The sequence below is a fragment of the Sparassis crispa genome, assembly GCF_003851025.1.
Source record: "Sparassis crispa DNA, contig_000006F, whole genome shotgun sequence".
NCBI lineage: Eukaryota > Fungi > Basidiomycota > Agaricomycetes > Polyporales > Sparassidaceae > Sparassis > Sparassis crispa.
In genome coordinates, this window is record NW_020939753.1 from 1,030,129 (window position 1) to 1,055,627 (window position 25,499).

Sequence of the window (25,499 nt, forward strand, 5' to 3'; positions counted from 1 at the left end):
CAATGAGGTAACACCTATTAGTCAGCACGTATGTCGGAGAGCGTACTGGAATCTCCTAGAATTGTTGTGTAGTATAAATATGTGGCCCCAACCGCAGGAGCGCCTCGAGCGCTTGTGAGCCATGGCCTAACAGCCGAGTGAGTAGTCGCGATCAAGTGCTGCTAGTGCGAAGGACCGGGAGGGGGGGGGGCGTTGGAGAAAGCTTCAATACAGATCGCCACCTCCTCCTCCCGCGCGGGGGTGGAGTTGCTGTGCTACGTGGAGAGTGCTGCGGGTTCTCTGGGGCCGCCAGCGGGTGTGGGCTCGGGCTTCTGGGTTGGTGACGAGGTGCGGTGTGGGACTCGGAAGACGTGCAGGGGCTGTGCATCCACAATCGAGCGGCAATCCTCTCGCTGCTCGAGGTCAGCATGCTCGCGCTGTTGCAAACTGCAAGCGTGAGAATCTCTCACGCTCCTCGCCAACTCAAAGTGACAGACGCGATTTGATCCTGGATGACCGACGAGATGGGAGCTGTGGCGGTTTGTGGCTCCTTGACGCAAAGGGCGGTGGCGCGGGGAGTGTGTGCGGTGGAGCGGGGGCGTACTTGGCAGAGGTGTCCCGCGGCGTACGGACACGATCGGATCGGGAGAGATTGACGAAGATGCAGCGAGATGATATGGAATACGTTCGTGGCGAGGGGTGACGTCAGGGGCGGATAGGGCGGTGAGTAGCCTGCCGTGCTTTGCCGAGTCGTTTACGACATCATGAGCAGAGGTTCGTTTTTCACCTCTGCTGGCCCCGCGGCGAAGTGCAGTGGTGAGGCTGCGGGGGAAGGGAGAGGGAGACGGGCAGAAGATGGAATCTCGCGCAGGGTGACGTCATACGACGGACTTGGTCATATCCGCGTACCTTGCTGAAGGACCCTCATGTCGTCCTCCCGCTGCTGCTGCTCCGTCGACCGGGCCTTGTTGTCCTGTGCTCCTGCTAAGCGTCACGGGCCCCCACGGCCCACCGCTCAGCGCCCAGCGTACACGCGAACGCGTGAGCGATGGACGCACCCACAATTTGGCGAGCGTGCCACTGCCCCCTCTCTCCACCCATTTCGCCCCTCTTCTTCCTCTGCCGCCCCTGAATTCGCTTTCCCAGCCGAAACGCACAAAACCCCGCGTCCATCTTCCACTCCATCTCCCACCACTCCATTTGTGAACATTTTTGGCATCCCAGCTCACCACCCTGGCTCAACCGACGCATACACTCATCATGCGCGCCGTCTTTCCAAAACCTCCGTCCGAGCGCGATAAAACTCCCCGTCCTCACTCTCCGACTCGCCCCGCTGACCCTCCCTCCCCAGTCCCCGATCCATCCCCCGTCCCCCCATCCTCCACCGCCATCCGTGACCCTCCCCATAGAGCCCCAGGTGAGTCCGCATTCCTAGTTCTCCACGTGGCCGCCACGTTTCGGCATGTCCCACAATCCCACGTGCCCCGAACGCACCAATCTCTCCGACTTGATATCTTTTTTTTCTCCGCGCCCATCCACGTCGCTGGCGGCCACCTTGAACCGCTCGGGTCCCTCCGCGTCCCCCATCCTACTTCATTCCAGTCCTTTATTTTTTTTCCGCCTCTGCTATGCTCTCCTCTGACACCATCTGCTAGACACCGGTGCCTCCCCGATCGCTCCTTGTAATTTTTCCTCCTCCACCGCTCGCTCTCAACGTGCTGACCCTCCGTTTTTTTCCTCTCCCTGATTCGTGGCCTCTGACTAGCTGCGAATGCTCCGTACAATTTTCGACATACCCCGACTCCTAAAGACGGTAGCTTCCAGAACACTCCCGAAAGTGGTCGCGACCTCCCCCAGCCCATTTATACCTCGGGCGATGCCAGCGCACACAAGGCGTTCAATATGTCCGAACAACAGTCCTCTGGCTCCACTTCCGAACCGGGTCGCCCTGGCTCCCGCGGTCGCTCCCATTCTCAACCCATTCCCTCTCGCCGGCAACCGAACCGGCAGACCTTCCAGTCACCGACAGGTCCACTCTACCCGCCTCCAGCCTCCCTCGAGGGCATGACCCCCGCGCCGTCCACCTCTACCTCCTTCCAGAGTCTGCCTCCACAGTACCAGACTCCCTACGGCCAGCAGCCTGGCCCGTATGCGGGGCAATACACGCTTTCCCCGCAGCCGCCCATGCTGCCAGCACACCAGTCTCCCCCGTACGCGTATCCACACCACCCCGGTCTCCACGCTCCAGACTCGAGCATGCACGCTCCCCAAAATCCACTGCTGGGCTACTCCCAAAACACGCTCGTGCCCATCATGCAGTCCCACCCCCACTCCTACCCATACCACCCCCAGTCGCCCGAGGGCTCCTCCTCGCCCAGCCACTCTTTTTCCGCCAGCCCAGGGCCGCAGACGATCTACTCCTCGCACCCCCACTCGCCCGCGCATCCTTCCCCGCCGCCACACCCTCCCTTGGCGCCCCAGGGCCCCGCCGCCCACTCCGCGGCGCACTCCACGGCGTATGCTGGCCAGACGCCGTACGCCCCCGCGCGGTACCCGACCCCGTCCTTCGCGTACCCGCCACACTCCTTTGCGCCGTCCCCGTCCGTCTACATGCCCCACCAGTACCCGCCGTACCCGCCCGCCGAGCAGGACACCCAGGGCACGTGGTGGTACCTCCCCCACGCCGCTGCCCGCCCTTCGGGCCAGTATGAGTCCTTCCAGAATCCGTATGCGCTCTCGTTCAGTCCCGTCCCCCCGCGTGACGTCGATCCATACGCGGCCTCGGCGGCGCAGCAGCAGCAGCAACAACAACAACAACAGCAGCCCGGCATTACCTCTACGCTCTATCCGATGTCGCCCCGGCAGAACCCCGTCCGCTACGCACAGCCACAGCCCCCGCCCCCGCCCGCCCCGCCTGCGGACCCGCCGGCGCCGCGCGCACAACAGCCCGAGCCTGGCCCCGCTGCGGGTGGCCGCCCCGCCCGTCGGCCGTACCGCCCCAACCCGCCCGCACAGCGTTCCGAGTGGGTCATGTGGGCGGGGAACGTGCCCTCGGACGCGACTCATGACGAGCTCTGGCGCTTCCTCAACTCGACGCCCCCGCCCGCCGCGCCCGTGACGAGCACCGCCGCCGTGGCCTCGACGTCCCCACCCGCGAGCGGCGGCGTGCGCTCGATCTTCCTCATCGCGCGCTCGAACTGCGCGTTCGTCAACTTCCAGAGCGAGGCGCAGCTGCAGGCGGCGATCCGGCGGTTCAACGGCGCGCCGCTGCGGGCGCACGACGCGCGCTGCCCGCGGCTCGTGTGCCGCGTGCGCGGGCGCGAGGACGACCTGCGCGCGGGCGTCGGCGGGCAGCGCGGGGCGGGCATGCACGTGCGGTGGATACGCGATCGCAAGGTGCGCGCGGAGGCGCGGTCGAGGGAGGAGTCCGAGCAGAGTTCGCCGAGCTCGCCGGACGACTTTGTGAGCGGTGCGATGGCGGGCCTGAGCGTGTCGAGCGACGCGCCGGAGCCGCACTCGAGCAGCTCGGGCTCGGGCTCGTACGCGTCCACGAGTTCGAGCATGTTGGTGCAGTACTTTCCCAAGCGGTATTTTATCCTCAAGTCGCTCACGCAGGTGCGTCTGCGCGTTCATAGTTTTTTTGTCGGGGGGTGTGCGGGGCTGATCGTGATGCTCGTGGCTGTGTTTTTTATTTATTTTAGCACGATTTGGACCTCAGCGTCGAGAAGGGCGTGTGGGCGACGCAGCACCACAACGAGGGAATTTTGGACCAGGCGTTCCGCACGAGCAAGGAGGTGTACCTCATTTTTGGCGTCAACAAGAGCGGCGAGTTCTACGGGTACGCAAAGTGCGTGTTGTATTTTTTAATCAGCAATTTCGTTCCTGCCGCTGACGCTTTTTTTTTGCCGGTGCAGGATGGCGGGCCCGATCCAGCACGGCGAGTTTCGCATCTCGTGGGCGTCGCGCGCGGACTCGCCGCAGCAGCAGCCGCAGCAGCGCCGCGCGTCCGCGAGCCCGCCGACCGCGCGGCACACGTTCTTCTCGCCCGGCGAGCTGCAGCCCAAGTACGACTCCCCGCAGCCGGTCTCGCCCCCAGGTCCCCCCGCTGCGCCGTACGACGAGGGCGCGACGCCGCGCAGCGTGGACGCGCCCATGCCCGCGAGTACCGTACTTTCTGCCCCCGCGGAGCTGCAACAGCCGCACCACCGTCTGAGCCGGTTCGCGCCTGCGCCGGGGATGCCGCAGAGCCTCGATACGCGTAGGCCGCCGCCGCCGCCTCCTCCTCCTGAAGACACTTTCGAGCTTGATAGCAGCGCGCCGTACCGCGCGATGCGCGGGCATGCTGCGTCTGCCGTGACGGATCCTTCTAGCAGCGGCAGCAGCAGCAGCAGCATGCTCGATTCACCGCCGCCGGAGTTGGGTCTTGATCCAAGTCCAAGGCCGCTGGGGTCCGTGAGGGAGGAGGAGAGTGAGGGCCCGGCGTGGGGCGAGTCGTTCAAGGTGGAGTGGCTGCGAACGGAGCGCCTGCCGTTCTACCGCACGCGCCAGCTGCGCAACCCGTGGAACCACGATCGCGAGGTGAAGGTCTCTCGCGACGGTACTGAGCTCGAGCCGTCGGTCGGGCAGGCGCTCCTCGATGAGTGGGACCGGCCTGACCCCCCGCCGCCGCCGTCGCCCGCGTCCGAGCGGCGGACGGGCAGGGGGCAGGGCGAGGGCGCGTGAGTCGGCCCCTCCGTGTGCTCCGCGACGTTTAAGCTGTGTGTTCGAGGTACTGCCATTTTTTCACCCACGAACTGATCCTCCCAGCAATCACACTCTCGCCACACGGACCGCCGGCCCCATCACGATTTACTATGCAGAACTTCACGGCAATCACACGCACGCACACACACGCAAGCACGCAGTGCTCCATATTTAAGCCCGCGCTACTACTACTACCTACTACCTATCTAACTATTCGTGACGCCCACCGCGCGCGCGTCATGCACGACACGTGCCGCGCGGCTGCGGTCCTATTTCCGCTTCTCGACACTTCTTCTTTGGGGTCTTGGGTCGCATCCTCTTTGTTCTCGTTCTCGTTCTCATTCTCGTTCTCACTCTCACCCTGCTTCCCTCGTCGTACGCGCTCTTTCGCTTGCAGCATTGCCCGCTCATCGTTCCACCGCTGATGTTTACCCCCAAGAGATTTTTGTAGCAATAGGTAGAACCTGCATCCACACTTGTAACACCTCGCATCATGGCATTATACACGCCGCGCCGTCGTGCGCCAGGTTTGGACACGGGCGCACCCGCGCGTAGGCGTCCTCGCGGATTTGTGATACTCCTAGTACTGCAGCTCGACGACGCGCGTCGAGTCTGTTTTTCCGCAACTGCTGCAAGGCTTGTGTGCAGTTTTGGTTTCCTCTTTTCCTCCGTCTCGTCGGTTTCGTCGTTCGTACGCAAGGTAATCCGGGCTGCCTACCAGCCCTAATTGTGTGAGCTCCGTCGTGTGGAGCTCGTGTTATGACTCCAATGTCTTGATCCCGACGGCGCAGGCGCTGCGAGTGCTGCCTATTAATAGAGAGCGATCCTCCATGTGTCCTACATTACGTACTCGTCCGTGTATACTCTCATCGCGATTCCTATTGTACGTGTTGTCGTAGCTATTGTTTACTGTACGTGTACTGTGTCGTGCGTCTTGGTTCGATGTCAGTATTATCTCTTCTTGTGCTGTCTTGGCTTGTGGTATACATATTCTACGTACACTGTCCAGAGACGCGAGTCGAGGTACAACAGAATGGGGTGAAGGCACAGATGTCGATGTAGATGATGGTTAGACTCAGAGTTCATCGACATCTGCAGTGGCTCTTCCTTCACGGATCATTAATCAGGCTGCTTACTACAAATAACGTTTCTCTGCTGGGAGCGACTCGAGTCTCGGACATCCCACCTCTCGCGCACCGTGGCGCTGTACAGCCAGAACATCGGTGCCATTTGGTCTATCCCGTCCCTCCCCCACTTATAGCTCTGCCTTTGGGAGACTACGTTCTGTCTTGGTTTGGTCGCAACAACGGTCGTCTCTGGGATAGTGTGTGCTCTCTTGCTGAGGGTAGACTGCATCCTCGTTGGCTTTGCTTACCGCGCAGGATCTCCCGCTCTCGGGTCATACGCAGACGAGCAGAACGAGTCGAGTTCGATCTCGCCGTAGCTGCGTCGAGCTTCTACGTGAGGCGAGTGTCGGTTCGGACACGCCAGAATCCCCTCGCACGGCTATTCGACGATGTCACGCCCTTGGGCATCCAGCTCTCCTCGTACTGCCTCGACACTAACGAAATGTTATTCACCAGTTGGTCTGATCAGGTGAAATTGAATTTTGACGCCAACATCGATTAACACGACAGGCAATGGTGGCTTACAACCAGCTGCTACAGGTGAATAACAGAGAGGTAATTGTCTTAAAAGCACCTTGCTGAGCATCCTGATGCACATTCGAAAGATAGTTTTTCTGACCAACAGTAGCACGAGGCTACGACTCGGACGCCAGCACGCCACGCTAATTGCCATATATGGAAGGTGATTGGGACAAGCCTCCAGACGGATAGTCATCGCAGTTTAACGTAAAACCTTCGTCACGCGAAGGACAATCGATGCGGATTAAGACAATTACATCCCTGCAATCCACCTGCATCGACAGGTTGTCAGAGGCCATTGCCCGTCGTGTAATTGGCTAGACGGCCCGACACAATTACTATTGGCGGACCAGGTGGCGAATGGAACCCAAAGCGGCGTAAAGCGCAACGGTGCTCGATCTGACCACACCTAACCATGATAATCTCGACGAACGGCATCTAAATGTCTAATTTCATTCGTACGACCAGTTCGTACAGTCTATGCAGGAATCCAAAGCTTTATCGTACATTCAACGCATGACTACATACACTTTCACCGCGAAAGCAGACCGGCTGAGAGGGGCGAACAAGTACACACAACCACGACTAAAATCTTCACATATTCTTCCTTCTTTTTACGCGCAGGGTCCGCCCGGCATAACGACGCGCACCTACGCGATATAACGGTTCGTGAGCCCGCTGAGCTCCGTCTGCTGTTTGAGCGCGCGGGGCGTATCGAGGCGCGCCATGATGATCTCGACGAGCTGGATCTTGTCCGCAGCGGTAAACTTGGGGTCGTCGAGCAGCGCCGAGATCTCCTTCTTGGTGCGCACCGTGTACGACTGACACGTCTTGCCCTCCGTGCCGCCGAGCACCGTCAGCAGCGACGTCCACTTCCTACATTTCCGTGCGGGTGAGCGTGCAATTCATGAGAGTGAAGCGAGAGGCACGCACCAGTTCACGATGTCATTGTACTTGCGGTTCATGCCGTGCAGGTACCGCTCGATCGTATAGCCCTCGTTGTTCAGTACGAAGATAATCGGTGTCACGCCCGAGCGCAACATCGTGGACAGTTCCTGGACAGTCAATTGCCTGCAGCCGCATATAAACGCGTAAGTAACCGCACCAAATACATACGACGAGGAACGCACAAGCTACCGTCTCCGACGAACAAGATCGTGCGGCCCATCCCAATATCGCGGCCCGCGAGCGCAGCGCCAAGTGTGCTGCCGACCGTCCAGCCGATCGATTCCCACAACATCTGGCTAAGGAATATCGCGCCGGTGGGCATTGGGATGTCGAGTACGCCGAAGCTGGACGTGCCCGTCTCCGCGACGATGATGTCGTGGTTCTTGAAGAACTTGCCGACGCGCGGCCAGAGGTAGGACTGCGTGATCACGTCACCGTCCTCCTGCGGGATCGGTAGAATGTACTTGGGTACGGACAACAGCTTCGCCTCGTCTGCGAACGGCTGCAGGCGCGCCGTGAGCTTCGGCAGTAGGCGCTTCATGCCGATGCCTGGGAAGCCAGCGAATTGCACCTTTGTATGATCCGAGTGAAACTAGAAAAAAAGCGCGATGGTCAGTACAGTAAAGCGAGAGGGCAGAGCAATGCACATACCTCGACAGTACGTCCAGTGGGAATACTGTACGTGAAGTTACCGGTGTTGAAGTCGCTCTTGAGCCCACCGATGGACAGAATCAGCTTTGCGGACTCCACTTTCTCCTTGATTTCCGGAGAGGAGAGCGAACCGACGTAAATCTAGCGAAACGGTGATAAGCACAGACTCTAATGGACCACCGGCACGACCGGTAACTTACCCCACCATAGCGCTCGTACTGCTCATTCACAGCAGTCTTGCCCATAGGGGCAGCGTACACGGGGAATCCGGTGCGGCGGTAGAGCTCCTCGACTTCCTTCTTGACGGTATGTCGGATAGCGCAAGCGTCCACGAGGATGATAGTTTCATGCTGTGCGTGGTTGGCGAGCTTCACAATCTCGTCGAGTACGAAATTCTCAACATCCGGATCGTTCGCAGGGAGCTCCGAGTTGATTGGTGTCTGCAATCGCTTCGAAGAAATCTTCTCGTATGCGAGATCAGTGGGGAGCATCAGATATACGGGGCGGGCCTTGGGCACACAAATTATCAGTGTCAGACACGCTGAAATCAGGGATCAGCCTACCATAACGACACATTCCGTGAGGACACGGTCGATCTCTGCGGCAGCTGTATCTTTTGACGCGAGGGAGGCCTGGGTCCATGTGAATTGTTTGGACGCCTGAAAGTACGCGTCGTAGCGGCCATCGCCCAGGGTGTGGTGGAGCATGGGCTTCTCCTTCTGCTGCACGGTGCTAGGCGAGCCGACAAGGTGAAGAACGGGGACGAACTCGGAAAACGCTCCCGCGATGCCGTTCGTCGCACTCAGCTCCCCGACGCCAAAACTGCCAAGACAGATCAGAGGGGTAGCGCTAGGTATGACGTCATGGACATACGTGGTGGTGACGACGCCGAGGCTGCCCTCCTTAACGCGGGCGTAACCGTCGGCGGCATACGCTGAGTTCAATTCGTTACTGGGTGGCGCATGAGTCAGGTAGTGGTGCAAGCCCAATATTTAAAATGCTCACCAGTTTCCAACCCACTTAATTTTTGGGTGGTCTTCAACGAAATCCTATAAAGATCGTCAGGACACTGAGAGAGCAATACACCACAGAACGTACGAGGAAGCCTAAGAAGGACTTGTCAACATATGGCACTCGGAAGAAGTGACGAACGACACTCACCCAGATTGAAGTCTCCGGGCACACCAAACATTTGCTACACCAATCCAATTAAGCTCAGTATAACGAATGAGGGATCAAAGATACGGTTACGCCGAGCTGGACGAGCCGCTCGACGAGATACTGGCCGATGTAAATCTGCTCGCCGGCCGCGGGGACTTGATCCTCGACCTTTAGTGTCTGCAGCTCATGTCGGAGACGATTGACCTCTGCCTGGAGCGACGCAACGAACTGAGTGGACATTTTATGAAGATGCGATTGGAACAGAAGTGTATGTGGCGACGGGTCCCTGATGGTTTGGAACCAAGGCTTTATAGGGGGGATTGGGCAAGGTTTGGACGCGATAGTGGCTCTTAAGGCGTAGGGACCTCCAGCGCCGAGGAAGTTATGACGCGCTGATAAGATTAGATCCATTCTCTCGACCGTTATCTCCCGCTCCGATCCACATCACTGTTGAAGCTTTGAAGATCGCAGGCGGCGGAGTGCACCACCGGGGCGATGGATGCGGACATTGTGATCGCGTTAGTAGAAACGGTCCGTCCGTTTTCCCCATATTTTCTGACAGGAAGCGGTGCGCGTTGCAGAGAAGCACATTACTTTGAGGGGCTATATTGGACAAAAAACCCTTGTCCCCGTCAGTACATCAATTTTCCTGCATGATATTGCATGAAGCTCAATGAATCCCTGTGAGCACTCACAATCTTTCACTTTCCTGTACAAAGATGAGTGATCTTACAACAACAATGTCAGGAATTACTGCCGCATGAGCTTGGGTTTTGTTCAGAGGTACGTGATCTTGCGCGGCAGCATGAATGATGTAGTGAAACGACCTTAGGTTCACGGCCTGTGACCTGTGACATGTTTTCTTCCTCAGTTCACAGTTCACAGGGTAGGAGTGACCTGTGACCAAGTTCAGTTCAGAGGCGCCGCAGGCGCCCGCCGACGGTCCGCCATGCCTGATGCTGTGAGCGCCGGTGACATCCTCTTTCGCTTCCAGTTCACAGGCACCCGTGACACGCTACAAACCCTTAAGCGAGGGCACTCAGGCCATAGATGTAGTGTTCTTCTGGAAATTATAAGCGAGTTCAGTTCACGAGGCTTGTGACGTGTGACTGAACCTAAGGTCGTTTCACTACAGTATATGACAAACTCTTTCCCTGTCCCTTCTTCACTACGAGTAAAATTGAATACTCCCTTCTCCCTTCTCAATAATTTCATTTAATTTCGAAAGGCCGCCAGGCGGCGGCGGAACTTGCTCGGAGACGGGAGCGGACAGAATTGCCACAAAACAAATAACGCACAACAACTGTGTAAAAAGGACACTTTCACTTTGGGGTCGGGGTCTCCGAGCAAGAACCGAGTAAAATTGAATACTCCCTTCGAATTAATTTCATTTAATTTTGATTTAATTTCGCGTACCCTACCACTATAGCTAGAGTCCCGCGAATCGAACCCAAAGTGGCGTAGTGCTCGACCTGACCACATCTAACCATGGTAATCTCGACGAACGGCATCTAAATGTCTAATTTCATTCGTACGCCAGTTGGTACAGTCTATGCAGGAATCTAAAGCTTTTTCGTACACTCAACGCATGACTACATACACTTCCACCGCGAAAGTAAACCGGCTGAGAGGGGCGAACAAGTACACACAACCACGACCTATCTTCACTTATTCTTCTGCTTTTTACGCGCAGGGTCCGCCCGGCGTAACGACGCGCACCTACGCGACATAACGGTTCGTAAGCCCGCTGAGCTCCGCCTGGTGTTTCAGCGCGCGCGGCGCGTCGAGGCGCTGCATGATGATCTCGACGAGCTGGATCTTGTCCGCAGCGGCAAACTTGGGGTCGTCGAGCAGCGCCGAGATCTCCTTTTTGGTGCGCACCGTGTACGACTGACACGTCTTGCCCTCCGTGCCGCCGAGCACCGTCAGCAGCGAAGTCCACTTCCTACAATTCCGTGCGGGTGAGCGTGCAATTCATGACAACGAAGTGAGAGGCACGCACCAGTTCACGATGTCATTGTACTTGCGGTTCATGCCGTGCAGGTACCGCTCGATCGTATAGCCCTCGTTGTTCAGTACGAAGATAATCGGTGTCACGCCCGAGCGCACCATCGTGGACAGCTCCTGGACAGTCAATTGCCTACGGCCGCATATAAACGCGTAAGTAACCGCGCAAAACACATAAAAGAGAGAGAGAGACGAGAAACGCACAAGCTACCGTCTCCGACGAACAAGATCGTGCGGCCCATCCCAATATCGCGGCCCGCGAGCGCAGCGCCAAGTGTGCTGCCGACCGTCCAGCCGATCGATCCCCACAAAATCTGGCTAAGGAACATCGCGCCGGTGGGCATGGGGATGTCGAGTACACCGAAGCTGGACGTGCCCGTCTCCGCGACGATGATGTCGTGGTTCTTGAAGAACTTGCCGACGCGCGGCCAGAGGTAGGACTGCGTGATCACGTCGCCGTCCTCCTGCGGGATCGGCAGAGTGTACTTCGGCACGGACAACAGCTTCGCCTCGTCTGCGAACGGCTGCAGGCGCGCCGTGAGCTTCGGCAGTAGGCGCTTCATGCCGATGCCTGGGAAGCCGGCGAATTGCACCTTTATATGATCCGAGTGAAACTACAAAGAAAGGGCGATGGTCGGTATAGTAAAGCGAGAGGGCAGAGCAATGCACATACCTCGACAGTACGTCCAGTGGGAATACTGTACGTGAAGTTACCGGTGTTGAAGTCGCTCTTGAGCCCGCCGATGGATAGAATCAGCTTTGCGGACTCCACTTTCTCCTTGATTTCCGGAGAGGAGAGCGAACCGACGTAAATCTAGCGAAACGGTGATAAGCACAGACTCTAATGGGCCACCGGCACGACCGGTAACTTACCCCACCATAGCGCTCGTACTGCTCATTCACAGCAGTCTTGCCCATAGGGGCAGCGTACACGGGGAATCCGGTGCGGCGGTAGAGCTCCTCGACTTCCTTCTTGACGGTATGTCGGATAGCGCAAGCGTCCACGAGGATGATAGTTTCATGCTGTGCGTGGTTGGCGAGCTTCACAATCTCGTCGAGTACGAAATTCTCAACATCCGGATCGTTCGCAGGGGGCTCCGAGTTGATTGGTGTCTGCAATCGCTTCGAAGAAATCTTCTCGTATGCGAGGTCAGTGGGGAGCATCAGATATACGGGGCGGGCCTTGGGCACACAAAATTGTCAGCGTCAGACACGCTGAAATCAGGGATCAGCCTACCATGACTACACATTCCGTGAGGACACGGTCGATCTCCGCCGCAGCAGTATCTTTTGACGTGAGCGAGGCCTGGGTCCATGTGAACTGCTTGGACGCCTGGAAATACGCGTCGTAGCGGCCATCGCCCAGGGTGTGGTGGAGCATGGGCTTCTCCTTCTGCTGCACGGTGCTGGGTGAGCCGACAAGGTGAAGAACGGGAACGTGCTCGGAGAACGCGCCAGCGATACCGTTGGTCGCGCTGAGCTCGCCGACTCCAAAACTGCCAACGCAGATTAGGGCGGTGCGATAGGTATGACGTCATGGACATACGTTGTAGTGACTACGCCGAGGCTGCCCTCCTTAACGCGGGCGTAACCGTCGGCAGCGTATGCTGCGTTCAATTCGTTACTGGGCGAGGCATGAGTCAGGTAGTGGTGCTAGCCCAATATTTAAATGCTCACCAGTTTCCAACCCACTGCATTTTTGGGTGATCTTCGACGAAATCCTGTAGAGATCGTCAGTACACCGTGGGCGCAATGCACCGCGGGACGTACAAGGAAGCCTGAGAAGGAATTGTCAACATATGGCACTCGGAAGAAGTGACGGATGACACTCACCAAGATTGAAGTCTCCGGGCACACCAAACATTTGCTACACCAATCCAGGTAAGCTCAGTATAACGAATGAAGGATCAAACATACGGTTACACCGAGTTGGACAAGCCGCTCGACGAGATACTGGCCGATGTAAATCTGGTCGCCGATGGCGGGGACCTGGTCCTCGACCTTAAGCGTCTGCAGCTCATGTCGGAGGCGGGTGACCTCTGCCTGGAGCGACGCGACGGCCTGAGTGGTGGACATTTTACGGAGATGCGATTGGGACAGAAGTGTATGTGTCGATGAGTTTCTGGTGGTTTGGAACCAAGCAAGGCTTTATAGGGGTTTGGGAAGAACAGGAGGAGATGGACGCGATAGTGGCACTTAAGGCCTAGGGCCCTCCAGCGCGGTCCCGGGCGGTTATGACGCGCTGATAAGATTAGATCCACCTCTCTCTCGACCGTTATCTCCCACTCCGATCCACCATCCACGTCCACCGCCGCCGAACACCTGCAGCTGTCTCCAACCGCCACCTCCCGCATCGTCTGTAGCCCATTTTCCCGCCATTTTTCGATACTCACAGCAAAGACGTTGCGCAGCGAGTATGATCTGGAGCTGCATCAGCCAGAGCTCCGTCTGGCCGCTCGGGGTCCAGGCCCTGTCCATATGCACGCACGATAATCTTCCTCTCCGGACGGTTCTCCCTGCAGCGTCATGGCCAGTTATATTCCGAACCCCATAGCGGCGCACACACATCGCCGGAAGATGTGTCGAAGCACTCGCGATATTTCCTCTGGCTGAGGCCAGCTCGGGTCTCGGACGCGGTCTCCAGCTCGGAACTACCAGCGGCGGCAGAGTGGCAGAGTTTGTCGGAAGTGCTGCAGCCGATCAGTTCCCATTGCAATTGTGAAGCAGTGCTTGAGAAAAGGACTGACGGAGAGGAAACACTCGACCCAGGTGCCGTCAACCATCACGTCGTCTGGGACCTGCACCTGGTCGCTTGCGGAGCAATTTCGGGGCCGATCCTACCGACAGTTCTTGCGCAGTGGAAGGTAGGATGGTCTAGGACTATCCCGCCCTCGTTTTCTTTATCCTCTATTCACTCCAGGGCGATAACGATCGATGGAGTCTGAGAGTCGCAGCAGGTGCGCATGCCACCGTCCAATATCTAGCGGTGTTGTAAAACTCTATCACGGTGTGTTCGCGGTAAGGTTACATTGATTAATTGCTCACCTGGTTCCGGTCTGGTGCGCATCAGTGATTGTGACCGCGGGTCGTAGGAAATGTGTCGCTTTGGCAACCCAAATATGGTAGCGTACCTTCCATGTATGGAAGGTTTTGTTGGAACTTCAAATTTCTCCTTGAAACACGAGGAACGTCCTCGATAACGGCAGAGTTTCAAGCTTCAAGTTCAAGAACATTCCAGCTCTCACATATATCAAATAAGACATCTACATGGAGCCAACGCGACGAGGCATGCGTAGAGTCTAGACGGCCATCACAACAGACACGTAACAAGAAACGCGCATCCAACCTGGCACCACTCACGGTTAGTAGGACATCATCGAGGATCTTCTGGATCACACACCTGGCGGATTACTCCTCACTGAGCCGCACTGTGCTCCCGAGCGGTCCATTCCTCCTCCAATATGCTCAGCAGGATCTCATCGCACCACTCCCCGTTCACCCGGTTCGCCTTCCGCCTCCGCCCCTCCTCGACGAACCCGCTGAGAAACAGCACCGTCAAGCACTCATCAACCACGGAGCGAGAAGAGAGAACTCACCAAGCCTTGTACAGTGCGGCGAGCTTCTCGTCCCCGTTGAAGATGGTACAGGACAGGCGATGCAGGGAGAGCTCGGTAAACGCGAACTTCACCAGAAACGAGAGCACGTCGCCGTATGCGGGATAATCGGCGGTGAGAACCACAGTGACTGTGCCGTCCTGATCTTCGGGCTGCCCAAGGTAATGCTACAATATCCCACCGGCCTGGGATTGCCGTATTGCATGTCTGCAATGGCAGTGACCTGCGCCCGTAGGAGTGCCGTCACGGCAGGAGGTTCCAGCACGAATTTCGTTCTCATTCCTACATAGTCATTGCTGACAGCTTGCTGTACCTCCGCCTTAAGCCATGCATTGACGTCAGGAAAGCTGTCGACCGTATTGATAGAAACCTGCGCAGGCGTGCCACTCGAGACGTTGTAGTAGACTCCCCGCAGACGTTGAAAGACCTGGCGCTGCATCCTGCAGTGGATTTATTGTACATAAAAAACTGCAGATCGCGATTTCGCGACGACGTATTTGTCCCGCGCAAACAACACCATATGTGGTAGACCGGGTGGCGCTGGAAATCCTCGGCATAGCCTGGTGCAGGCCTCGTAGGCACCGGATGCATTGCAAAGGAGTTGAGGTTGTAGAACTTGCATGCCTGCAGAGACCCGCGGCCCTCACGGAGCCATCAAGCAAGTCGAGCAGGCAAACAAGATTTTTTGCCCGCCACCCGACATACCGTGTAAGGGAATATTTGTTCCGAACAAACAGCTCGCCGCGAGTCGCGATCTGCAGTTTTTTATGCAAACGGGTGTAATCCGGACTCGGGAAATCGCAACGAAAGATAACGAAATGGGCTTTGCGGTGAGGAGGGTACAAAAGAAAGAAGTTGGGAACGTCGCTGGTCGTACAAACTGTGACAGCTCGGCGTGGTCGCTTTTGTTAACCCGAATATGGTAGCGCACCTTCCGTGTATGGAAGGTCTTGTTGGAAGATTTCTCCTTGAAACACGAAGGAACATCCTCGATTCGGCAGAGCTTCAAGAGCATTCCAGCTCCCACATATCAAATAAGACGTCTGCACAACACAAACTCAAAGAAATAAAATGTACACAGAGTCCAGACGGAACCTGGTCTTTCACTATATATATCACAACGGAGACGTAACAAGAAATGCGCATCCAGCCCCCACGACCACACACCTAGCGAGTGGCTCCTGAGTTACTGGGACGCACCCTACTTCCGAGCGGCCCATTCCTGCTCCAGTATGCTCAGCAGGATCTCATCGCACCACTCCCCGTTGACCCGATTTGCTTTCCGTCTACGCCCCTCCTCAACGAACCCGCTAAGGAATAATACCGTTCAACACGGGTATAAACGTCAGAAATTTGGTAGCACTCGCCACGCTTTATACAGTGCAGCGAGCTTCTCGTCTCCGTTGAAGACAGTGCAGGACAGACGATGCAAGAAGAGCTCGGTAAACGAGTGCTTCACCAGAAACGAGAGCACGTCGCTGTATGCGGGATGATTAGCGGGAAGGACCACAGTGGCTGTCCCGTCCTGATTCTTCGGACTGCCCAAGGTAATGCTACAACATCCCACAGTTGGCTGGCTGAATTGGTTTGGAGAGGTGAGCTGCACCCGTAGGAGTGATGTCACCGCGGGAGGTTCTGGCGCGAATTTCGCTCTCAATCCTACGATGTCATTGCTGACAGCGCGTTACCTTGGCCGTATTCCACGCCTTTTTTTTACCAAAGCCGTCTACCGTGGTTAAATCAATCCGTTCGGGGTGGTTAGGAGAGTGGAAGGCCACGAGGTGCATCCTAGTAAACTCGACGCGGATTCGGAAATTCGATACGGCGGGAGATGATCGATGAAGCTTAAGCTTAAGGGGCGAGCTTTGCGGAATGGCTGGAAGGCGATGGGAGTGTTGGGAATTTCGCGACTATAAACGCTGGACAAGGCGTATCGATATCGATTGAAGAAGCTACGAAGAGGCCTCCTAACCTCCCGAACGCACTTCGCCAGGGGCGCTCACTCCACAACACCTTCCGCGTTCTGACGACAGTAAAAATTTCGAGCTTCATTGGGGCTGCTCATGGGGCTCTCGACCTGCCCACTCCTCCTCCAAAACGCCCAACAAAATCTCGTCCCGCCACGCTCCGTCGACCCAATTAGCCCTGCGCCTCCGCCCTTCCTCCGTAAACCCGCTACGTAGAGACGTGCACGTCAGCCGCACGACACTCGCAGAACACAACAAAGCGCGACGCACCAGTCCTTGTAAACCGCAGCTACCCCGTCGTCGCCATCGTAACGCGTGGCCGACACACGGTGCAGGCCGTGCTCTCTAAAGGCATGCTGCACCAAGAAGGTGAGCATGTCCCGGAGACACTCCCTCCTCTTGGGATCGACGAGCACGCTGAGCACCCCGTCGCGGTTCTTCGGGTCCGTCAGCACCAAGCTGCACCAGCCGACAATCTCCCTGTGGGCACCGTAGACCGCGCCTCCCTTGCGTTCCTCCGGCATGACGCCTGTGATTTCTGCTTTGAGTACAGTCAGCGCGTCGGGGTGGCCGAGCGTGACGTGCTGCTTTGACCCGACATAGTCGCTGCTCGCCCCGCGCTGCACACTCGGTATGTGCCATAGTTTCGTCTCGTAGCCGGCAGTCACAACCGTGTCGAATTGCAGCTCTGTGATCGTGCTAGTAGTCGCATTGAACTGGAAAATCATCTTTTAATCTGCAACAGTGTGGGCAACGAGGATGCCGATGAGTATGCAGTGGAGTGGTGTGAGACGGTGAGAGCGACGGTACGCAGCACCACAACATGTACTGGAGATGCCTTGATATCGATGGATGGCGAACTCTAACCGTCCGAAGCCTTCTGCACTTGGCCCAACACGTCAACAACGAACCCCACGAAAAATTATTTGCACTTGTTGATACACATACATATTGCAACGATACACCCATCCGCAATTGTCTAGGTATCGTCCATCGCCGCAAGCCCAAAGAAATAGCAGGGGGGTGGGGGGGTATATGACCAACGATCATGTTATGCGCAACCGGTTCCCCAGCACAGGCGCGAGTTCCACCGCATGGTGGAACAGGAAGTCCGAGCACCCAATGACCGCGACATCGCCCAGCGTCTCGACCTCAGCGTTTCCGACAGAAGCCGCATCAGTAAAAGCGACCCGCTCGCACAGAGCAGCGACGACCGCGTCGCCCGCCAACCGCTGGCAATGCCATAGCTCGAGGCTGATCAAATGCGGGAGGCGCACGCGCAGCGGCGCGACCTCCTGCTCAACAGTCGGCTTTGCACCATCCCCGTCCACGATGGGTGACGGTCGCGCATTAGGCCTGAACGGCGCGAGCATGCCAATGACGGTATTCGACATGTCCGATGCGACGATGCGGAACTCTTGCAGTTGGTCGAGGCGGTCGAAACACCACCGAAAGTCCTTCGTGCGCATGTCCGCATAGTCCATCTCGAGCACGCGCAGCGGGGGGCGGCTGCGGCGCACGAGCGTGCGCAGGCCCATGCCCGTCGCGTGGTCGCTCCACGGGCTCTGTGAGAAGTCGTGCGCCTCGTCCTCGCTGTCGCCGTCCTCGTGTGCGTGCGCGTACGGGTCGTGCAGCAGCTCGAAGTCGACGTTCGTGTGCTCGAGATACAGCTCCCTCAGGGCTGGCGCGTGAATGTGCGAGAGCAGTGTCCGTACCGCGCACGTACTGCGCAGGAGCAGCGTACGCAGACGCAGAAGGGGCACCACGGGAGAAAGAGAGCCGTTTGCTTCGGTCGTGCTCTCGTGAGGCCAACCGTAGAAATTGAACGTATGGAGCAAGGGCAGCGAGGTGAGAAATCCGAGCATGCGCGCGGCGTCGGTCGAAACTGAGAGGGAATATTCGGTTATGGTGAGTGAGGTGATACGGAGGGGTGACATGAGGTTCAGCTCCGGCAGGGCGCTGACCGAGACGCGCATAAGGACATCATGATAGAGATTTGGTCCCAATGGGTGGAATGAGCGGAATGTGGGTACGGGCTCTCCATCGACATCAGAATCAGGGTTTCCGTCCGTCCCGGAGAGGCCCTTCACGATGACCTGCAGCTGGGCCAACCGACCTTTTGTCTCCCCCAACTCTGGAAATTCGATATCTTCCTGCAGCTTTCCGGTGATGGTGCATCTCCCCCATAGGTACAGCAGTGGCAAGATGGGAGAAAGCAGAGGTAGCAGCATGTCTACAGATTGATCGAGGTGGACATGGATGTAGATGGGCAATGGATGACATCGCGCAAGCCAAAGCCTAGCTTGGCATTGGGAAGCATGCGGGTTGCGCATGTCATTTAGATAGAGATGCTGCCATACACGACATGAGCTATAGACAGTGTCCCGCCAATAGTGGCAGACGCTTCCGAGGGTAAGCGGAGTGAGACCGTGGTCGGCATCCTGACCACATAGCGCAAATATTTCGATCAAGAGCTCTGGAGGAAGGCGGTCTATAGGAATTGGAGAAGGGTCAACCTGTTGGAGAAGAGCGGGCATGGTCGATAAGTAGATGACGAGGACGACGTGGAGGTCGCCGTCGACGACGCGTGAGAAAACACTTCCCAGACCCCTGCTCAGTTGCTAAGCGCCCCGTACCTGCCGGATTTGCCCTTGAAGTTCGAGGACACTCGAGAGTCGACGAGGAGAGACTCGCCATTGCCCAACGTCGCCGTCCCGAGGTCATGTGGACGTAGAATTACAGCATGCTGGAACTAGACAATCATCGACGGAGAATGTACGGGAGAAGGAAGCTTCAAGACTGAACGAAGGAGAGCTGCTGACTAAGCACGAAACTGCACAGCTGGCTCCAAACTCAATTTCCCGTCGAATCATCCCATACTCACCGTCGCCGCCACTGCGCTCGCCGCTGCCCCTCCCGTTCCCCAAGTCAATATCCCTCTTCACACAAATGCCGGGCGTACGAGACATCAGGTATGTGTTCCTCACTGACCACTCCCGCTGCGATATTTATCCGGGGCACAGCGCGGAAGCCTTCATCACCGCTTACGCTTCCCACCTTAAGCGGTCAGGAAAGCTCGAGGTCCCTACATGGGTTGACATCGTAAAAACCGGCTCCTTCAAGGAGCTCGCGCCATATGACCCCGACTGGTACTACGTCCGCGCAGGTTCGTTCTCTTTCTGACCCCCTTCTAGCATACTCAATTTTCCGCGTCTCTAGCTGCCGTAGCGCGACACATATACCTCCGCAAAGACGTCGGCATCGGCGCACTCACGAAGTTGCACGGCGGGCGCAATCGGCGCGGCAACCGGCCCTCGCACCATGCGGACGGCTCTGCGTCTGTGCAGCGCAAGGTCTGCCAGTCGCTCGAGAAGATTGGCGTGCTCGAGCAGTCGGACAACGGCGGCCGCCGCATCAGCCAGGATGGGCAGCGGGACCTAGACCGGATTGCCACCGCCGTAGTGGAGGCAGCGCGGGACGAGGGTGAGGAGGAAGAGGAAGAGGAAGAGCACGCGGCGGCGGAAGAGGAGGAAGAAGAGTAGACGCCTGGTTTGGTGCGCTGGTGCAGACACAAGGTCCGCCCCCGCGGCCGCTGTATGGTTTTCGCATGAGCTCACGGTATTTCTGGTATGATACATCCTTGCAACATCAAAATACAGGCAGCAATTTTATTCTCGCTGTTATAATATCGGCTTGTCTTGAATGTCCTTCAGTGCAAAGTCGCATTCTGCAGACTAGATCACTTTAACCTTGTGCTCATGTGCTTTGCAGCGAATAGTGTTCTCTTCGCAGCACTACCTGCGGACTGTGTATACGGTAACGCGTATACGCGCCGAATATTCGAATGTCTATTCCTAAGTGCCGAAGAACGATCCACGACGTCGATTACAACGAGAACAGACCGGTAAAAGCGTCCAATCAATCAGCGTATCTAAAAGTAGCGATAGTGTTAAGCAACCGGTGAGAGAGTGCGCATGCGTAAGGTACATTGGGACAGGAATGGGGCAGGAAGTCGTTCATCGTGACGGACGGCCGCAGCGGTTGATGTGCAGTGAGAGTGCGCGAAGTGCAATGGTACAAAAGTGCAAGTCCAGGGTAAGAGGAAGGGTCCGCCGTCTAGAAGGGTATATGCAACTATTTGGCATCGGTGTCGTGGATGGGAGCGGGGGGGGGGGAGGGGGGGGGGAATGACACTGGCTCTTCCCACTGGCTTCAGTGGGGATCGCTGAAGAGGTTGGAGGGGGGAGGCGAGGCCAGGATGACGGATCCATGAAGTCTATATAGATAACACAATAGCAATAGAGTGCAGAAGTGCGGCGAGCAGTAGCAATAGCCATGATGTCGGCCATGGAATTGCTGGGGCTGCGGACCTGTAGTACAGGTCAGCGTGTCAACCCTAATTGATGTGAGAACGGAAGAGACAGAAGGAGGGACGTACGACGTAGCAGGCTTGTCTACGACCTGCACCGTCAGCACGACGATCAGACCGTCAATTGCGTTCGTCACGTTATTCGAGACGGTCCAATTGTGGTTGATGTTGTAACTCGTGTTCTGCGCGTACCCCGCCTCGTACTGCGCTGTCGTCCGGTAGGTATACCCATTGAACGATGTCTGCCCGGAATATGTCGAGCTGCTGTTGACTTTCGAGGTGTCGATGATGGATGTCTGGTTTGTGACGTTGCCTACAAACCAATCTCTGCGGAAAATGATATGAGTAAGGGAATCTCGAGGAAAGTACATGAACGGACCTTCCAAGGTTGTAACTATGAGACGAGCGATCCGTTTTCAATATATATGTCAGAAACCAGGTGTGAGGACGAACCCGTTAAATATGATATCATGTTGGTCTGGCGACAGACCATAAATCAGAACATGCTATATTATGAGGTCTAGCACGCGCACTCACCTGATAGAGGCAGCTCATACGACACGGCCATGAAAACCGCGCCGCTTGAATAGAAGACAAATGTGAGACGCTGTTGAAGAAATTTGAGGCGGTCGACGCACCTGTCCGCAAGGGTCCCGTTCTGGAACCAGTAGCGGAAGTGACTGCCGCCTTGGACTGTTTCCTGGCAGGTTCCTAGCTCTGCGTTGCTGAAGTCCCACCGCATCTCCGCGGTTTGGTTTACTGTGCAGTAAGCAGATCCAGTGGTCTGAAGAATTTTACAGTGCAATCGTTACATACCGTAACCTTCTCCATCTCCGAGGTCAGCGCTTTGGGGTGAGCCATCGTGTTGACCCAGACACTCCGCGCCGTATCCCCACGACCTGCAGAGTAGGACGTCAGAGATGCTATGCACATAATCGGGCGATGCATACAGGAACAGGTTGAGTATGCCGCCGTCAACTTCCTGATTTTCTAGGACGATGCTGTTGGAGGCTCCGGATATGACGGCATTGAGCGGTTCACCCTGCCCGGGAGGATACGTGCCAGTTACACTCTGCGAGCGCTGTCAGCATGAAAACCGTCGTCCAAGCTGGTGCCGACGCACGGTCAACCAGTTCCCGCCATTATTCGACGCGTTGTAAAATCCTGCCGCGGGCACGGATGCTCTCCGCCAAAGGCGACTCGGGGTCGACAGCTGTGCGTAAGAGAAAGACGGGGCGCAGAGCATGAGGAAGAAGAGTGTCATGGATGCCATCTTGGCTAGCAAGACGGGACGGAGGAGGAGCGAGCAAAGCGAAAGGAGTGTATCGTGGTGTACCCAGCTGCAGCTTTACACAATTCAGTCCCGATTCCGGCAGCGCTCCCAGACACGTCCTTACATAATCGACACAATGCCTGCTCATTTGGGTTTTGTTCCTCTCCCTGCCCTGCTTTCCGCCCTTCTCTTCACACCGAGCACCAAGAAATCTCGCCTTCCTTCACACCCGTGCGTCACCTGGGTGGTATCTCTCGTCCAACCCTGCGGCTCTTCCACCGTCCTACTATCCGATAGTATCCTTCATGAACAGTCTCAAGCTATAATAAGACCCCAGTCGTGCTATTTCTGGCGCAGCGCCGAAGTTGCCTGCAGAATGTTATTATGGCAACTCGTCTCAGTGCTTGCGCCCTCAACAAGACCTAAGGCCTAGACCCTGATCTTCGCCGCTGCTGCGTAGCGCGTAACCGCTGTCAAGATTCCTCCGTGTGGTACAACGACCCATGCGCACAACACGAGACCATAATATCCGGCCTCATTCACGCAAATTTCGCGCACCTAAATCAGGACAACAGTGGGTGAGCGCACAACGGTCAGAAAGGTAGGCAAACAAACCCCAACGTACTACTACCAGATATGTATGTGTTGTGGCCGAATACTTACACGGTACGTACCCGCCAGAATTCGTCACTACTGCAGCGAAACGACCTTAGGTTCACAGGGTGTGACGCGGGACATGCCTGTTTGACTTAGTTCACAGTTCACATGTCAGTGTGACATGGGACACAAATTCAGTTCACACAAGCGCCCGAAACGCACGGTGTCGGGGAGCCAAAATTTGGGAATTTGGCGCCCACAATTGCATTTTGGGCAGTTCACAAACCTTTGTGACCCGTGACAGAACTTCAGGTCGTTAATTATATGCATCGCGACACGGAAGCAGATCATTGAAGGATCTTGAGGTTGTCCGACAGGATGTGCCGCTGTGCCCAAGTGCGGCACACGTGGATCAAGACTATCAGGAATGGAATTCCCAACAGAGCTCTCCTTAAGCTTTGTTAGTTCTGGAGAGGCACCTCGTTACGTGCACAGACGTTAGAGAATATTTGCTCATGTGGCACTGCATGAATATCCAGTAAGTTTGCTAGAGATGTTCTGGAATACTCGTATTAGAATGAACCGGTTGCATGTGCCTCTACCATCGATCTCCTTTCCTCCACTGCCGGAAGATGAACATCCCCAGATACGTTGAAGGATAGGACATTAGAAAGCAGAACCAGATCACCCAGAGGACATAGCAGAGATCATGACTTCAGGAGCAGACGATACATCGACGCTGATCCATACGAGAGAACTGCGCATAATTTACGAGGGGGAAATCGAGCATCAACATCAACGAGCTATGGCCGCGCATTCACCGAGGCCGTCGGACGGTAAAGACTTTAGAATGAGCATCTGGCGGGATCACATGACCTACGCGTCTTGACGCGTTCTGCGGAGCTTGAATTTGGGAAGTTGAACTCGGACCACGCTGAGGCTGTGGTTAAGCCTACTGTGATACCTACTCCTCCCCTTTGACGATTTCTGGACTTACGATACTACACAATGACCTCCGTTGGCTCTGTCACACGACAAATCGCGGCACTGGAGATATCCTCCAAGCAGAACGTTGGGCGACCCACTCATCAGAAGAAACCGAGTCAGAACAACGTTTCGAAGCTCTTGACTAAGTTTGCCTCACCGCATCCATTCTCTGCTCAGCCGGTTCTTACAAAGACTACGTCGAGCACCTCTCTTGCTAATAAGCAATCGCGGCCACCATCCCCCGTGAAACCCCCAGCGAAACCTGCGCTCGACATTGGAAAATATGATGGTGGATTCGAGATTGATAATGAATCTCGAGGAGAGCGGGTCTATGGAGAGGCCGCGAGACAGCTCGCTTTGGATTCAAGTGTATTGGGGTAAGCAGACAACATTCCGCAGTCATTGTCTCCCGCTAAGGTAGTCGTAGTGAACGACCTACACGAGAGTGGCATCTGACAGACTTTGACATTGGTCGGCCTCTTGGCAAAGGGAAGTTTGGACGGGTGTACATGGTGCGCACCAAGTGCGAGCCAAACTACATCGTTGCCCTCAAGTGCCTCTACAAATCCGAGATTGTCCAGTCCCGCGTCGAGAAGCAGATCCGGCGCGAAATTGAGATTCAACAAAACCTGCGACACCCACATGTTCTGCGCCTCTATGGCTATTTTCACGACGAGAAACGCATCTTCCTCATGCTCGAGTTCGCCGGCAAGGGAGAGCTCTACAAGCAACTCACAAAGCACGGATGCTTCACCGAGAAGCGCAGCGCACGCTACGTCGACCAGATGGCGGATGCTCTCATCTATCTACACTCGAAGCATGTCATTCACCGCGATATCAAGCCTGAAAATTTGTTGCTTGGCATCAACGGCGAGTTGAAGATTGGCGACTTCGGTTGGAGTGTCCACGCACCAGGAAATCGGCGGACCACTCTGTGTGGCACGTTGGATTATCTGCCTCCGGAGATGGTCGAGGGCCGTGACCACTCTGAGAAGGTTGATTACTGGGCATTAGGCGTTCTTACGTATGAATTTATTTGTGGCGCCCCGCCGTTCGAAGACCTGACTGGTTACAATGGTATGTCCTTCGGCTGTTTGCAGTCTCTTCTTTGGCTGACTTGTGTTGCCTAGCTACATACAAACGTATCGCAAAGGTGGACCTCAAAATTCCTTCGCGAGTATCGCCTGAGGCCCGGGATTTAATTGCTAAGGTGATTCATCTTCCATTCGTCAGGAGAATTGAATTCTGACCTTTGTAATAGCTTCTGCAATACGATCCCGAGAAGCGCCTTCCGTTGACTGAAGTACGGCGGCACCCCTGGGTGGTCAAGTACAGGTCGAAGGGCTCATCTACAGGTCCAAGTACATAGTGGTTACCTTCTTGTCTGGACGTTTCCTTGTGCATATTTATATCGCATTTTTCACAGGACAGGGTTACACATGAATGAATGAGTCGGCGCACCTGCTCTTAGGCTATCTTATGTCGTATGCTTTCGGTTTGCTTATGTCGGGATACTCTTCACTATTTGAATACGGGCGGGTGGCAGAAAAATACACT

At 56.2% G+C, this 25,499-nt stretch overlaps 11 protein-coding genes across 11 annotated transcripts; 4 read left to right on the top strand and 7 right to left on the bottom strand.

The window, feature by feature from the left end:
• Positions 1-254: 254 nt before the first annotated feature.
• On the bottom strand, positions 255-1,179 carry SCP_0703860 (hypothetical protein; the record flags this gene model as incomplete). The annotated part of the gene is made up of 3 exons (XM_027760312.1): positions 255-841; positions 889-960; positions 1,038-1,179. 3 exons carry the CDS (start codon positions 1,177-1,179, stop codon positions 255-257), a joined length of 801 nt encoding a protein of 266 aa, XP_027616113.1.
• A 60-nt stretch (positions 1,180-1,239) lies between these two features.
• SCP_0703870 (hypothetical protein) lies at positions 1,240-1,726 on the top strand (the record flags this gene model as incomplete). The annotated part of the gene is made up of 2 exons (XM_027760313.1): positions 1,240-1,396; positions 1,635-1,726. The coding sequence occupies 2 exons, from the start codon at positions 1,240-1,242 to the stop codon at positions 1,724-1,726; spliced, it is 249 nt and encodes an 82-aa protein (XP_027616114.1).
• A 155-nt stretch (positions 1,727-1,881) lies between these two features.
• SCP_0703880 (hypothetical protein) lies at positions 1,882-4,701 on the top strand (the record flags this gene model as incomplete). The annotated part of the gene is made up of 3 exons (XM_027760314.1): positions 1,882-3,594; positions 3,681-3,826; positions 3,894-4,701. The coding sequence occupies 3 exons, from the start codon at positions 1,882-1,884 to the stop codon at positions 4,699-4,701; spliced, it is 2,667 nt and encodes an 888-aa protein (XP_027616115.1).
• Positions 4,702-7,018: 2,317 nt separating this feature from the next.
• Positions 7,019-9,368, bottom strand: SCP_0703890 (Pyruvate decarboxylase; the record flags this gene model as incomplete). Its single annotated transcript, XM_027760315.1, has 11 exons — positions 7,019-7,244; positions 7,302-7,439; positions 7,499-7,908; positions 7,968-8,108; positions 8,168-8,476; positions 8,531-8,789; positions 8,841-8,918; positions 8,973-9,016; positions 9,066-9,073; positions 9,129-9,162; positions 9,213-9,368. The coding sequence occupies 11 exons, from the start codon at positions 9,366-9,368 to the stop codon at positions 7,019-7,021; spliced, it is 1,803 nt and encodes a 600-aa protein (XP_027616116.1).
• A 1,479-nt stretch (positions 9,369-10,847) lies between these two features.
• SCP_0703900 (Pyruvate decarboxylase) lies at positions 10,848-13,211 on the bottom strand (the record flags this gene model as incomplete). Its single annotated transcript, XM_027760316.1, has 11 exons — positions 10,848-11,073; positions 11,131-11,268; positions 11,340-11,749; positions 11,809-11,949; positions 12,009-12,317; positions 12,373-12,631; positions 12,682-12,759; positions 12,813-12,856; positions 12,906-12,913; positions 12,969-13,002; positions 13,053-13,211. 11 exons carry the CDS (start codon positions 13,209-13,211, stop codon positions 10,848-10,850), a joined length of 1,806 nt encoding a protein of 601 aa, XP_027616117.1.
• A 1,339-nt stretch (positions 13,212-14,550) lies between these two features.
• Positions 14,551-15,188, bottom strand: SCP_0703910 (hypothetical protein; the record flags this gene model as incomplete). The annotated part of the gene is made up of 3 exons (XM_027760317.1): positions 14,551-14,674; positions 14,732-14,916; positions 14,973-15,188. The coding sequence occupies 3 exons, from the start codon at positions 15,186-15,188 to the stop codon at positions 14,551-14,553; spliced, it is 525 nt and encodes a 174-aa protein (XP_027616118.1).
• A 1,609-nt stretch (positions 15,189-16,797) lies between these two features.
• On the bottom strand, positions 16,798-17,444 carry SCP_0703920 (hypothetical protein; the record flags this gene model as incomplete). Its single annotated transcript, XM_027760318.1, has 2 exons — positions 16,798-16,924; positions 16,987-17,444. 2 exons carry the CDS (start codon positions 17,442-17,444, stop codon positions 16,798-16,800), a joined length of 585 nt encoding a protein of 194 aa, XP_027616119.1.
• Positions 17,445-17,762: 318 nt separating this feature from the next.
• Positions 17,763-19,253, bottom strand: SCP_0703930 (hypothetical protein; the record flags this gene model as incomplete). Its single annotated transcript, XM_027760319.1, has 1 exon — positions 17,763-19,253. The coding sequence occupies one exon, from the start codon at positions 19,251-19,253 to the stop codon at positions 17,763-17,765; it is 1,491 nt and encodes a 496-aa protein (XP_027616120.1).
• Positions 19,254-19,665: 412 nt separating this feature from the next.
• SCP_0703940 (40S ribosomal protein S19-A) lies at positions 19,666-20,258 on the top strand (the record flags this gene model as incomplete). Its single annotated transcript, XM_027760320.1, has 3 exons — positions 19,666-19,688; positions 19,740-19,882; positions 19,936-20,258. The coding sequence occupies 3 exons, from the start codon at positions 19,666-19,668 to the stop codon at positions 20,256-20,258; spliced, it is 489 nt and encodes a 162-aa protein (XP_027616121.1).
• Positions 20,259-20,992: 734 nt separating this feature from the next.
• SCP_0703950 (hypothetical protein) lies at positions 20,993-22,358 on the bottom strand (the record flags this gene model as incomplete). The annotated part of the gene is made up of 9 exons (XM_027760321.1): positions 20,993-21,086; positions 21,155-21,412; positions 21,465-21,479; positions 21,539-21,563; positions 21,623-21,666; positions 21,724-21,844; positions 21,902-21,984; positions 22,036-22,157; positions 22,209-22,358. 9 exons carry the CDS (start codon positions 22,356-22,358, stop codon positions 20,993-20,995), a joined length of 912 nt encoding a protein of 303 aa, XP_027616122.1.
• A 1,605-nt stretch (positions 22,359-23,963) lies between these two features.
• Positions 23,964-25,311, top strand: SCP_0703960 (Serine/threonine-protein kinase ark1; the record flags this gene model as incomplete). The annotated part of the gene is made up of 4 exons (XM_027760322.1): positions 23,964-24,319; positions 24,370-25,019; positions 25,073-25,152; positions 25,204-25,311. The coding sequence occupies 4 exons, from the start codon at positions 23,964-23,966 to the stop codon at positions 25,309-25,311; spliced, it is 1,194 nt and encodes a 397-aa protein (XP_027616123.1).
• Positions 25,312-25,499: the final 188 nt, after the last annotated feature.